The 14875-nt window shown below is 42.1% G+C and overlaps 2 protein-coding genes across 2 annotated transcripts in view; both read right to left on the bottom strand.

Moving 5' to 3' along the window:
• Nucleotides 1-4705, bottom strand: MUSTN1 (musculoskeletal, embryonic nuclear protein 1). Its single transcript, XM_009569347.2, has 3 exons — nt 4541-4705; nt 1714-1834; nt 1-1003 (listed from the first exon to the last, which is right to left on the bottom strand). Exons 1-3 carry the CDS (start codon nt 4547-4549, stop codon nt 897-899), a joined length of 237 nt encoding a protein of 78 aa, XP_009567642.1. The 5' UTR covers nt 4550-4705; the 3' UTR covers nt 1-896.
• Nucleotides 4706-10730: 6025 nt separating this feature from the next.
• Nucleotides 10731-14875, bottom strand: part of STIMATE (STIM activating enhancer) — a 28316-nt gene continuing 24171 nt past the window's right edge. Inside the window, exons 5-8 of the mRNA XM_054076557.1 lie at nt 13952-14064; nt 12976-13053; nt 11961-12110; nt 10731-11102 (exon numbers count right to left, since the gene is read on the bottom strand). Of these exons, the coding sequence (XP_053932532.1) occupies nt 10986-11102; nt 11961-12110; nt 12976-13053; nt 13952-14064 (458 nt within the window). The 3' untranslated portion in view covers nt 10731-10985. The remainder of the gene's footprint in view (nt 11103-11960; nt 12111-12975; nt 13054-13951; nt 14065-14875) is intronic.

Genomic DNA, 14875 nt, shown 5'->3' with positions numbered 1-14875 from the left:
GGTTGTAAGGCCAACATCCACAGAATTAATCTCAGCCTAAACTGAAATCAGTCACCAGTGCCGAGGTGCATCCAACAACTTTTTTTTATTAAACCATTGTAACAAACACCATCCAACGTGTAGAAAGCACGTAATAAAAATTAACATGGAAATTGTACCCTTTTATGTGAGTCTATTCCCCATTTAATGAGCCGGACTATGTGTGAGTCTGGGGGATCTGACAAGATACACCCCAGAATCCCAAGGGAATTGGCCGATGCGGTTGCCAAGCCACTTTCCATGATATCTGAAAATACACAGCAGTCACGTTAAGTCCCTGGTGACTGGAAAAAGGGAAATACTGCACCCATTTTCAAAAAGGGTAGAAAGGAGGACCCTGGGAGAGAGTTGGGTTTGTTCTGCCTGGAAAAGAGAAGGCTCCGTGGAGACCTTACTGTGGCCTTTCAGCGCTGAAAGAGGGCTTTATAAGAAAGATGGGTACAAACGTTTTACCGGGGCCTATAGCAATAGCAACAGGGGGCAATGGTTTTAAAATAAAAGAGGGAAGATTCAGACTAAATGTAAGAAACAAATTTTTTTTTTACAATAAAAGCGATGAAGCACTGGTGCATGTTGTCCAGAGAGGTGGTAAATCCCCATCCCTGGAAACATTCCAGGTCAGGTTGGACTGGGCTCTAAGCAACACGATTGAGTTGAAGATGCCCCTTCTCACTGCGTGGAGGCTGGACTGGATGGTCTTTAAGGGTCCCTCCTTTCAACCCAAACCACTCTACGACTCTGTGAATGACTTACGGTAGAAATTAGCTACTTAGGTCTACAGTGACTTTAGTGTAAGGGGGAGAAATCTGGGAAAACATTGCAACAGTCATTTGGGTGGGACAAATCTGGCTCTGCTCTCAGCCAAAGACGCTCTTGGCTGGCTCTTCCTTTGGTTTCTCAAAGACTGTTTCACCACCTGTCCGATCCCGGCTGAATATGGAGGGTGCTGCAGAGCCCATTTGTTCTTGGAAAAGAAAAACAGGAGAAGCAATCAGTGAAGTAGCACGTGAAATTCAGGGAGTAAACTAGTGCTGTTGAAACACACGTATAGCCATTTGATTACTACTTTATCCATCCCTCAACTTACCAAACCTTAAAGCACAGCGCTCCCATCCCAAGCACAGGGCAGCTGACAGCACCTGTAGGTGGTCACTACCATTGACTGGCCTCAAATCCCTGCAGGTGCTCCTGAAGCTTGGAAACTACTGAGTTCCAGGCTATCACACTGAAAAGGGGATAAAATGAATCATTTTTGCCTTGGGTTCTCCCACTGCTAGTGGAAAAGCAAAACAAAACCAGAGCACCTGGGTGTTCAGTACAGCAGCCCCTCTTCCCTCTCTCACTTTCTGCCCTTTAACTCCTCTACAATTTCTGTTTTATCTCAAACTCATCATATTCATCCACTTGAGAGGCCAGAAATCCCCTAATCTATGACCAAGCTTCTGATCTTCAACACAGGCAGTCATTGACACTGGATATTGCCCCAGGTCTTGATTTGAACCCTGGTTCACAAGGCAAAGTCAGGGCTCTCCCTCCCGCTTGGTCCAGACCAGAATGATTACTCCAAGCAGAGCCCTGTTGACATCTCTTGATGCCATCAATATGACAGACGCAAAATCCCCTGCGCTTTGCTTTGCAAGTAAATGTGTGGCCATTTCCATCAAGGAGACTTACCACACTCCTTCATCACTTGGTAGGTTTTGGATTTAATTTCCTGGTTTTTGGAAAGTTTTCCTCTGGCTCCTTTAAGGTCTTCTTCCTTCACTGGAGGACGCTTCTTTTTCACAGGGGCTGGCTGAGAAACAAATATATTGCCCACACATCAGTATTTCAAATTTAGAAGCATAAAGAATAGATGTTCTCTGTGCAGCCCTGCCTGGTCATTCTGCGAGTACGGATTGGTAAGTCAATATTTGGGAAGGAAAAAAAAACTTCACTAATAAATTGTGCTTATATCTTTTCTAAAAGTCTACTCACTATTACTTTGAGAAATCGGTCAGAGAGATTCTGAAGCCTGGTTTGATTTCGTTGGAATAAATTTAACACTTGACCCATAGTTACTGATCTTAAATTTAGGGAACAAAAGCGTCTGAGCACTTGACTGTGTTGTCTAAGAGCATGTCCTGAACATATCTGAAACACTGGACTGGGAACCCAAAGAAGGAGAAGGAACTCTAATGCAGAAACAGACGCCTCATCAGGAAGTGCACTGCAGCTTCCAAGAACTAATCCGTTCACAGTTTATTTTGCTAGAAGAAAATCAGGATAACACTGGTTCATATCAGCTAATCCTTACCTTTAAATCAGCACTTCAAAGTCAAACACAACATCAACCAGCAGCAGCCGGCAACATTAACATTCCCTCTCCAGTTTGCTATTTCAAGGACAGATTGCCAAGGCAGAGCCTGTGGCAGAGTGCAGGGATAGAGGAGATGGGATTAAAAAGAAGAAAAGACAACTCTCCCTTCAACTCTAACAGATTTTCACACTAAAACATGAATAAGAAACTTCTCTGACCATCCCTATACGTACACGGGGCCGTGACATTTGGATTCTGGCAGCAGTGGGGCACATTTATACATTTCTGGGCATTGCTAAAAACAGCAGTGGAGGAAAACAAATCCCTCAAGGCCTGAGAATGGCTCCGACAGAGTCCCTGGGAGCCTGCGGAGAGAGCACATGCATGCCTGGATCTCCACAGGGGCAGCTTGGCTGCACTGGAGCCTTCGGCATGTTCTCCCGCTGGCTGTAAATTCCCGGGAAGGCTCAGAATAGCCTGCTGTCGATCCCATTTGCGTGTATTGTGGGAAAGAAATCATTCACAAGATCTCTGGGGAAAGCACACTCCAAGCAGCCAAAACAAGCAAGGGGAAAGGGTGGTAGCAACCCCTTCCAGATCCACAGGAGCTTTTGGCCCGTTAGCTGGTTAACCAAACATCCCCACAGCCAGGGTTCCATTTGCCCATCTACAAGGAGAACTGGCACGCAATGGGAATGGTTCCCCATGGCCATGGGGTGGCCCTCAGGCAGCCGGAGGACTGTGCTGGCTCCGACACAGAAAGGGAAACAAATCCCTTGTTTCACTAACAGAAACGTGAAACCTGCTGAGGCACTTCACCCATTATTGGGAGAAGACAACAACTGCTACGCTTCTTTCCACTGAGACAAAGGAATTCTTGGGGACAGGGTAAGAAAAGGAAGAACCTGAGATGTGCTAAGATGCAGCCAGGCTGGCAGAACTATTGAATTTCATAGAATTACAGAATGGTTTGGGTTGGAGGACCTTAAAGCCCATCAAGTTCCAGCCCCCTGCCACGGGCAGGGACTCCTTCCACCGGATCAGGTTGCTCAGTCTCAAGTTTACCCGGTTATTTTAAAATAAAACCTCTCGTGCTTTCATTGCAGGTGGATTTTCCAGCAGGACAGCTGCTGTGGATTAGCTGGCCCCTGGCTAAAAAGCAAAAATGCTGCACAGAAAGGTTACTGTGAGCCACAGAGGTGAGCCCTGGACCTGCTGGTGTTGCAGCCGCACGGCTGCTAATTGCTCCCAACCCAAGTGCGTTCGTGAGCAGGGTTTGCCAGGAGCCATTCCCAGCTGGCACAGAAGTGCAGCCTGTGCTTTATCTCCACCTGTCACAAGTCAAGAAGTGTTCATTTACAAGGCAAATGACTGTTTTTCTAACTCTCTTTTTCTTTGGAGTAAGGAAAATAAGCCAAACTGAGTCACCCTGCTTGGTCGATTGTGCTCCTCTACCCGCCCCAGGTTCTTACTTTTCATTCCACGCAGCATCTAAAACTCACACTGGTGAGAACTCTGCCAGGCACGTGTAGCTTGTGTTGAAAACATAACATTTATGTGAAAAAAATAAAAATTTCAGAGTTTCGAAGTCCTGATTATTGGGGAACACAATAAAGACAAACCATTAGCTAAAAAATTCATATAAAAAACATAATACAGAATTCCAGTCTCAAATATCATATCCTAACAGCTACAATTTTCAGTCACACTCTCTCGTTTCCTGCCCATTACTACATTAGGCTTTATGCAGCAGCACCTTTCCGTAGAGCCATGTCCTTTAAAACCTACTGCCAAACTTTTAAATCGTGGTCAAAGAAAACAAGTTTGAACAGCAGAAATTGCTCCTGGGAAACACCCCAAACAATAGGGTGGAAATGCTTTTTCCTTCCCTACATAAATAAAAATAATTATGGTAAACCAGGACACCTACAAACTAAATTAATTAACCATGTAAAGTACAGCTGCTTTCCCTCTTCATCAAATCATCCCTCCCAACAACTTACTTGTGAAAATAAATAGATAAAAAAACCTGTTTAAATACATCAAAATAAACAAGAAGTCACATAGAGCAGAAAAGCCAAATTTGCTGGTTAGCGAGAGCAGCTCCCTAAGAAGTTATTCCAAGCAAACCACCTAAGAGAGCCTCCTGTTTGTCGGGTGCCCTGCTCCGAGGACAGCCAGCCCACGCGCATCTCCCCGTACCTGTGACATAACTGCGGTGCCTGGAATCCCTCCCGAGGTTGTTTCCCAGCTTTGATTAAATCCAGCCTGTGCGCTCCGCCAACGCCTGTTGTTTCTTATATAGAGCGTCTAACGTGAAGTCATGAGCTGGGTCATTTTCCCAAAGCGGAGCCCAGGATGACTCAGGGTGACAGAGGCTGTTGTTGTCGTCGAGAGGTTTATTCTCGGCGCTGATTCGGGTGTGCAGCATCCATCGTGCCTGGCCAGGGCTGACAGGAGCCGACAGCTGGGGCTGCGGACGGCAGGGAAGCCCCATCCTCTACAAAACGCCTTCCCGTGGAGTCCGCCGGGGCTCTATTTATAACTCTAAAAGGAAAACTTCGTTACAGACACAAGACTGCATCTTTCTTTCCCAGAGCAACAAAAAATGCCTTCTCCACACATCCTATAAAGCATAGCGTTGTGCCCCAAATTGCTTTTGTGTGGGGATCTTAAACAGTAAAACCCATTTTGTGTGTATCGAAGAGTTAAGAAAATAGGATATGGTTTAACTTTACAGTTTTATTACTACACTTGCTACTACTACACAACTAGGAGTATAAAAATCACTTAGTGCTTACAGCAGAGTTACTAAGTTTAATCATTTCACATGTCATCTGTGTGGGAACGGATTTCTCGGCCATAAAGAAACGCTGTGCTCCCCGCTGTATGTGCTGACAGTAGTAAAGGTTTTTCCAGAACTGAAGATTTGTTCTTGAAACAATTTTTTAATTAAATAGGAAAAAAACCCCAAACCTCCTAAGCACAAAATCTAACTTATTTTACCAGGACAGGTCGGGTGGAGGTTGTTCCCTTTTTATTTTTTTATGGGTTTTTTTTTTAGATTAATTATTTGCATCACACAAAAAAATCAGTTTCTGTGACTGCGCTTGACACCTACAAAGAACCAGGACTCCAGCGGGGTATGTGACGTGAAAGGCAGAGCTTTTATGAGAAACATCACCCAGAGCAGTGACAGAAACCTGGCGCTTTCTCACACTCCGCCTGTATTCTTCTCCACTACAGAGAGAAGCACGGGAAGTAAAAATAAAACCAGTCTTCTCCATTATATGACAACATCCCACCAACACCACAGCACCAGATGATCAGGACTATGGGATTTGGTGGTTATGGACCAACCCCAGGGCTCCGGGTGCCCATTTTGCCCTTACTTGTTCCAAGCCTGAGGAAACGCTTTATGTGACACCTGAGGGAATTAACTGTAGGTTAAGCAGCAGTTTGGATGTTACGTACTTTGCCCTTCCTTGTGTTGAATTTCTATTTTAAACCTTAGTAAACCGGGAGGAAATGTTTCTGCAGAACAGCGGTGCCCTGCAGCCAGATAACAAAGCAGCAGGAAAAACACCATCAACTGCAGGAAAAACAGCAGATTCTTTGCTGTTGTACAACGCTCCTCCCTCCTTCTCCACAAAGAGTTTTTTCCATGTGGCCCCATAAGCGGCACCACCCTGCGACTGACGATTGCAACAGGAAAATGATAGTCTGCACATGTCAAGCGAATACGTAGAATTCAAGCCACTTGAACTATCTTTTCCCTTCAGCTTTCAAAACGGTTTCATTCCATTGGTACTATGCACTCCTCACTCAAAAGCAAGAGCTACTCTTTCCTAGCAATTTGATTTATAAAACCCAAGTCATTATACCAACAAAACTGAAACACCTTCGGCATGCACGCCGTCCGGAGGCAGGTGAGGTGCCTGCAGAGGTGGGCAGCACAGCCTGGAGGTTCTAAGGCATCTCCCACAGCTTGTACAATCCTGTTCTCTGCGATGATACATTCCCTAAACCAACGCCAAACAAGAACCACCATTTGCTCTTACAGATCACGGGCTAGCTCTTCCTTACAAAAAACCCAACATAAATCCATAGTTACTTACATTTCAGAGCAGAATTCCTATTCACCTGGTTGAGGTCCTGAGATCTGTTAAATGGGACACAAATGACAGCGAAACAAGATAAGGTCATTTATTTAATAGTAGCTATCAAAAATGCAAGTTACCCCTTTTTAATCTTCCACTGCACCCTGAAGCATGGAAAACTCCTCTGCTGAGGAACAGCTGCAGCTAAAATATGGCAACGACCGTCAAGAATTTAGTCAACATACGTGTCTGGCCACTGTGAAACATAGATCTTGCAGATGATTTGACTTCTCCAGGAAGCTGCCAGCATCCCTCCGTGGACTGACAGGCTCGATAGGATGAAGATAATCCTCTGAATTCCCTTTCCCGACGCAGTGGGCAAGGAGCGGCTTGTGTGTAGTGGGTGGAAAGTAATGGGCAATTATAGAGCAGGATCTGTTACTTCAGAACAGAGCTCCCTCCAACTGATATGGGACTTGGTATTAAGGTAAATGAATATATTGCCATTAACACCAACATGAGAGTGCAAAAAAATAGATGTGCAGTTCTTAAGTTAAGCTCCAGCAGCAAACCCCACCTGCAACAACCTCGCATTATGAACACTGAAACATGTGCGATTTTAAACAGAACAAGTATAAAACAGGTGTACGAATCTGTAATAAGTCAAACTTTATTGTAAACTGTTATACGATGCAGTTACATCAGATACCCTTAGAAGTTGAAGGTAACAGCACTGATTAAACGACACGTTCCAAACAGAGGGCAGCGGAATACAGCTGGTGGTTTTGCTGACATAGGCTTCACTCTGAATTCATTTACAAACAAACCCAACATTCAGTTTGAGACGGGTACCTACGCGAGACAAACACACCTACAAAAGAGTCCCTTTGTTAAAGATACTGCAGTTTTACTTTGTAAAACCATAGTAGTCATTTTCAGTAACTGAACTGGAAACTACCTAAAGGTTTGCACGCCGATGCTGTCGATCTGCTCTGACTCAATGTGGCTCAATTTATTCACTCTCATTACTGGTTTCTCCTGTATAAAGCACAGCAAAGCTGCAAACATGGGTTAGTCAAGCACAGTGGCAGAAATTCCTTGTGATGCTCAGCTCTCAGCAGAGCGGGAGAGCCCAGGCCTCCCTCGACAGGCACAGCTGGAATCCGGAGCAGACACCTGGGAGGGGATCACTTTGCATTGCTTGAATTTGCAACTCAATTTGAGTTTTCCCTGAAGAAAAGCTATAGTACATTTCAGTTAGCGACGTTAACATACAGCATTTATCTACTTAAAGTAAGACAACGGGACCTAAACAGATTAAAGCCAGAACTTGAAAACCATGTATTAGACAACACCCGTCTTTAAAGTGTATGCAGATGTGTCACAGGTGGGATACTAGAAACAGGTAATACATTTAGGTTGACCACTCATGGTAAATTCAATTTCCACCAATAATTCTGTGTCTTTTCTCCAAGTCACAATCCCTTTCTCTTACTTTGGCATCTACTACATAGCTTATTTTCATTTATCAGAATAACTTTTTTTTAAGCACAGCCTGAATTAAACCTTTGCTGTGAGCTGCCCTGAAGTACGCTTACCAGGCACGAATTTAGAGCGCCAATTTGAGGATAAGGTACTGGGTCAACTCTTTATGAAAAACTTATTTTGGACTGTACTGCCAATACATTGCAGTGAACAGCAAGACATAGCGAAGCACCAGGCACACGCTTCCTTCTCACACGTAGAAGCTCTTCAGACAAGAACACTTGTCCTACTTGTACTGACTGCAAGAATAACAATTTTTATCTGACAAAGAGGAGAACTGCCAATTTTAAATCTTCCATCTCTTTCACAGGATAACAAAGAATGAATAGGAAAAACACATCAGATGTTGTTATTTGGCTAAGGTTGGGAATAAATTTTTTATCTGAGAAAGTTAGAGCTATTTTTCCCCTCTGAAGATTCACTCTTCCTGTTATGACTGTGGGATTTAAAATACTTCTCTCTTTGGCTCACAGTGCTTCACTACATCATCTTGTTGCCCAAATCAAAATCTCAAATCAAGTGACATTTATGCACTTAAGACAGGAAAATGAGGCATTCTTGTACCTTTGCTATAACCACCTTCAAGAAACTGCTCCGTAGTAGTCTATACTGTTTGTATTTGTTTGAGGTCTGCTCAAAAGAAATATTTTTACATGATTAAGGCCATAATTTTATACTGACACTTCACAGACTAAACATTAGACTATAGAAATAATTTTGATAATTTAAGTTACTGCAGGAGAGGAGGGAAAAGGAAGATAAAACGAAAGCTCGTAGTTAAATTTGTGTGCGCTGCTCAGATCTCTCTGATGGCTGACGAGAACAGGGATGGCTGTGCAGAGATACGCAGCATGCAGTGAATAGCTTTATTTCACCCTCCAAAATAGAATAAATCCTATGCTTAAAAAAATAAATGTTGACATTCGCAACAAGAACCAGTCCTGGCTCTTAAATCCCTTTGGAAAAGAGAGCTGTACCAGACTACTCTGCTGATGAAAATGAATTCCTTGAAGTACTGTGCTTTTGGAGATGGGTGCCCGCCCAGGGGTAAATAGTCAAGAGAAGAAGCAAGTCACACAATGAAATAAAACCAAAAACCTAAACCAGAGGCAACACTGACTTAGGGACATTTCTCCATCCCCCATTTCAAAATAACTCAATTAAGCTTCTGTTGTCATTCGTTTCTAGATTTAGTTGAAAATAAACACCGGTACTTATTGCAGTTATTACATTTCAGTGCACAGTAACAGAGGTCAGTGGCTCAACTAAACTCGTGGATGTTAGGTTTGGTAACACGTCCCTTCTAGCTGGCTGGGCACGCTGAGGTGTTCCTGAAGTCTCAGAACATTGCGTTCACCTCGGCAGCCAAGCAGTGAAAAGGAATGCTGGAATAATGAACATAAGTACAGGAGCGCACAGTTCAGTATTTACTAAGGCCCAAGAACCCCGTTTCAGCAGTTTGGATAATAAATCACATTAAGACCTAGTAAATCTATAAAAAAATGTAAAAAATCTTAAAAAGTTCTGAGCAGTTTTCCGATGAAACTGTTTGGTTTAAGGCTTGGAATACTTCTGATGTCCAGATACCACAACAGATTTGCAGTTAAGGTCTGTTGTCACCTCTTTGACACATCGCCTTGTCCTGCACAAGGTTTAACTAAGCGAGGAAAGTTGTCGGAAACAATCACTTAGAAAATACGCCAAGCAAGAGGGTCTCACTGCATGTCTGCGAGGCTTCAGATCAGCATGTGCTATTGGTTATCAGAAGACAGACACTGAAAATCACAAAAACTCTGTAATAACAACTGTATTACACCTCTCGGGTTTGTTTCTGTTTTAATACTAAGGGATAATCAGACCTTATGGAAATCAAATAGGAAAAATTGTTTGTTTTTAAAAAAGCACGTTAAACAGAAGTTTGCTTTTTTACCAAAAAAACAAGGGAGAGAGTTCTTTGCAAATGTTGTAGCACAACTGCTTCAATCAGATCCCGGTCCTGCAGAGCAGGCCTTACATAATGGAAAGGATAAGCAATGCTCCATCTCTTTCGGGTGATGTGAGAGGTACGCACGCGAGACTCGCAGAATCAGAAACAGAGTCATCCACAGACGTTCATTTCACAAGTAACCCATCACAACAGATTTTTGTTATACACTAAAGTGCACGTTTGTCAAATATGCGAACGCCATCTCCTATTAAAAAAAGGTATTTTTGAATTATACGGTTAAAAGCACACTTAGAACTGCATTTTTAGTGATATTTGGTGACTTTCACAGTGACAGAGAGCTCTTCCCTTTGCAATCCCTCTGTCTTAAACGAGGACATGAGGATAAATAAGATTTTCGCTACAAATCCTTTGACCTGTTCAGCACAAAAAAGGGAACGGCACCATCTTCTCTGACAGAGAGAATCTTTAAATACAACTGTATGAAAATATAACTTAAATATAAAATAGTCAAATAGATTTGAGGAGACTTGGAAAAAAAATCTTTGTTCCACCTATCAGTTCCATAGGTACCCAATAACAAGTAAACATTTGTACTTAAAAAAATAACGTTAAGTTACAGCTTGTAACCATAAACTATTCTGCTCTGGGAATTATGCTGCAAAAGCCAGTTTTAGTAATAAAAACACACTCCCTTAACTTAGTTGATTCTGATGCCTTTCTGAGAATATCTTAACCTGTATCATCAGTAACCAAAAGCGAACGATTGCTGTATCTGTTTTCTACTATCTCCTCTGAAATATCAGATACAAGTGCCCTTAGCAACCAGTCCTTAACAACGCTGTGTTTTTCACACATGATGAAAAGACATTCTTGCATAATTGGTCAGTGTGTCTGTAGTGCAACCGAACTGGAAGTCTTCCATCCGCTCCCATTCTGTTGGCAGACCTTGCTTTCAAGTCAGTTTGTATGAAAAGGGAGATGCAATTGCAACGTTAAAAACCCACTGACTGAAGTTTTTTGCCATGAAACCTGCACACACAGGTCAGGGAATGTGTCATACAGGCAGACCAAAACGATGCTTCTTTTTCTTAATGGGCTTTAAGTTGGTCAGTCTGCGCAGGTCCTCTTCAGCATCCGATTCCTCCATCTCATCATCTGCTGAAATAAGGATCTAAAAACAAATCATAGCTTCTGAGTAATGCGGATCAAAGTCACACTCTGTCTTCATTCTACTTCTAACCATTTACTTTTTTTACACTTGCAAAGCACCTCATGATTTGCTCAAGAAAGAGCTTACAGAACATAATGCGGACTTACTGCCAGTACTATCAAACAACGTCTTACATCCCATCTGGAACCTCCAGGTAAAAAGAAGGATGTATGCATATTCGTCTCTACTACAATCACTACCTAAACCCAAAGAAGTAATTCCAGCACCTTCAGAAGAGCAAGGGCAGCTTGCCGTTCGAGAGAGAACGCATCAGCTCCCTGTCCACTCTGGTGGATAGATTCATGGCAGTCATTTTATTAGAGCAACCCCAATATAACTAGTACTGTTTATTACACTGAAAAGTTACAGTAACCAACTAAACTTGCCTTCAAAGTCACCACCCATCCTTCAGGTGAACTGAAAACTGCCCACTTAATTTAGAATATAATTTTGCTAAGGTAAGGATGTAAATACTTCTCCAAAATCAGGGCAGTTACCCCCACTGGCTTCCTCTCACTTTAAGCTATTGACTTCTCTTTGAATTACAATGGTCTATTGGTTTTGTATTCCCTGTGGGCTCTTCTAGAAGTGTGTGTAACACAGTTCACCTGTAATATTTAAATATATTATTATGTCTTCCTGCCCATATGGAAGGAAATGAGTGGTGCAACTACGCTGTTTTTTAACTGCAAATACTAGGAACTACTGTTAGAGGTACACAAAAAGAAAATTTAAACTGACAGCGTTACAAGGAAATCAATGGCACGAGAGATAAAATGAATTGATATTACATTAATTGCAATAATTAACTGTACATACTTCTGATTCTGACTCTTCGTGTGATGCTGCTCTCCTATATCGGACTTTACTTCCATTTCTTGAATCTTGTCCTGCTTCCTTTTCTTCAAGTTTAGCTTTTGTCTTCCCTTTCTTCATAAGAAAATTATCTACTACCCAGAACATTAACGCCTGTTGAAGAGAAGGGGGAGCGACAGTTCAGTTTTCCTCAGAGCAGCACATGTTCATTTGGTCAGTATTTGGGCAGAATTAGGAAAACTTGACAATAATTCTGAATTGGCCAGGTAAAATCTTGTATAGGCCTACAGTCACTTGGCTCATTACACACTGCATGAATGTTCTAGAACATAGCTGCTTTATTCCTCTATAGAAAAGAAGAAAATAAGACAGGCAGTTGCTATTAAGAGAGATCATGTATTAACTCTTCATGTAGAAACGTGAATAGCTTAGGCAAACCTCTTAGTGGAACACACTTTTGGATCTCAAAGGATAAAATCCATGCTTGAACAAATTAATGAAAGCAAAAAATCACCAGCAGTCATTAAATGCACCCACCATCTCCAGCCCTAGTGCCTAAATTCCAGACTGCTGGAAGAGTACACTTTGGGAAGGATGAGTGCACACTTGCCCTTTTCCTCTGCTCTGTCACAGGCCAGCTGTTATTAGCTCGGGGGTCTGACATGGGATACTTCCCAGTACAGCTGTCCTGGAGGCCAACTGTTTCCTAAAGCAAATTTCACTGTAATTTTATAATCCCTCTATCACTATTTTAGTATTACATTCAATCTTCTGAAGTCATCAGGCCAAAGAGGTCTAAGGAGGCATTTCTGCACCTCTCCTGACCCTGGCTACTTAGCTCAGTATGGATTTAAGCTGTGTAAAACCTACATATCCAGACATTTCATCTTTAACAGCCTTCCTCTTAAAAATCAACTTAGGCACCAAGGTACGCTGTGCTTTCAGGACTGACGTTAATAACACATGGCAGAAATATACCCAAGCAAACACCTCGCAGAAGCGTGCAAGTGGCACTCACATTAACAAAGAAGGGAACTATCAGCATGACGATAGCCAGCTCCAGCTGGGGGTTCTCTATAGGATTCAATAAAGCTACCTGTGGAAAGAAATGGATTCAGCTCATATCATGGCAGCACGTGCACATAACCAGATTAAGTGGAACTGTTCATGTACTAGCTAATGCTACAGAAATAATTCAAACGAACCAAGAAAGGACAGCTTTGTGAAAAAGCAAAGTACTTAGGACAGCTTATGAATTACCACAGATAAGTGGGGATGGCAAGAAACTTCTTTCTGTCATTTTTTTTTACATAAGTCTGAAGAGCTGTGTTAGAAGCATCTGGAACATTTTAGAGCTGCACGCTCCCCAGGAACATGTTTTAAGTTTCATCTTTAGGAAATTTAAACAGCAGAGTTTTACAAAATACCCATTAAAGAGAGGACAGTTCCCAAAGCAGTCCAGAGCCTACAACAGAGACCGACTGGTTTTAATGGGCTGTAACACCACACACCATCACTTGGAATATGACGCTCCACAGATTCTATGAAAACAAGTATTTATCCAATCATCAGCAATGGCTTCACTAAATTCTAGGGTTTAGATCTATCAACAACATCAGGCAAAGAAGATCCTTTTAAAATAATACAAGCAGCAATACAAAATAGCTGTAAGTAACGGTTAAAGAATTTAGAAAAGGAAGCACCACTTAACAGCTTCAAGAGCACTCAGACAAGGAGATAGGATAAAATTTTATACGTCACAGTCCATAAAAACCTCCAAAATATTATAGGATATTCTTGGTAATGGAAAAGAAAGCCTAATTGGCAGCACCCTAATCAAGCTAAAAGAACACAGCATTACCATCCAGTTAAATGGCACCGGCTGCCAACAGTTGTGACGCCTGAGCCAAACCAATAAACACTATTAGAAGTCTGTTGCTTTGCAGCTTCCACCTGCAATTCATTAGTCTGTAAAATGCAGTACGAATACAAACCTCTTTCCACTGAGGTATAAGCAGCACTATAATGATGATGGTTTTCTCAAATGTCATAATCATTATGTAGAGCACGCACTGGCCCACCCATGCACGGCACTGCAGTGGGTCACCTGCAAGAAAGAAGAAAGAGTCAGTGTACACTTACGGTGGATTGAATTTACAGTAAACATTTTGGAGAAGCAGTATCAGCAGAGGCAAGGCAGCTACACCCTCTTAAAGTGCCTTCTCCAATCTCCTTAGTGCTGCTCCTTTCTCTCCTTCAGCTTTACCCCAAACTTTCAAAAAGTTTCGGTTAGACAGCGAATATAAAAGAACTTTATCTGATTCAGCTTTACCTGCTTATATGCTCAGTTTTACAGAACCCAATGAAAGCAAGACAGGTACGGTTGCACTGCATTTGTTTCTCATCAAATTGTTACTTTTGCCCCACTGTCATGAAGTATTACATTTCTAAAAAGGGAACACTTACAGGAAACATAGCTGAGGAAAAACATCTTCCCCTCCAGCCTCAAGCAGAAGCGTAATGATTTCTGCCACTCCCCCTAGGCTACCTTAAACGCAGTTTTCCTTTATATAAACTTAGTTAGCATAATTAAGCAATTGCAATTGAATCAACAGCTGCAAGAGCTGCCATAAAAATATTAAACACAAAAATTAATTGAACAAGACATTAAGATCACATTTTAGTTTCTGTGTTTAGGGGTTTGAAATTCTGCTGCATCCCATTGCGGCAGAATGAAAACCTGAATGCATTAAATTATTTGCCAGAACAGAACGAAGATCACAAATATCTGAACACAAAAATTCATACAGACTATTAAACTCCATGAAAGCAAGGAGAGGAAAAATAAAACACAAAGGGGAAAAGAGGACTGCCTAACAAGTATTGCAGGTGAGCTTCAAGCAGCACTTCACTGGATA

Source organism: Cuculus canorus, chromosome 11 (assembly GCF_017976375.1).
Source record: "Cuculus canorus isolate bCucCan1 chromosome 11, bCucCan1.pri, whole genome shotgun sequence".
Classification (NCBI taxonomy): domain Eukaryota; kingdom Metazoa; phylum Chordata; class Aves; order Cuculiformes; family Cuculidae; genus Cuculus; species Cuculus canorus.
The sequence above is the reverse complement of the archived record's forward strand: the minus strand, read 5'-3'. Positions and strand labels throughout refer to the sequence as shown.

Bases quoted from the DNA above. Each gene is read 5' to 3' on its own strand.
- MUSTN1 (XM_009569347.2), bottom strand. The intron at 1,004-1,713 runs GTAAGTCTCCTT...TTCTTTTCCAAG, and splicing joins CCAAGTGATGAAGGAGTGTG to AACAAATGGGCTCTGCAGCA.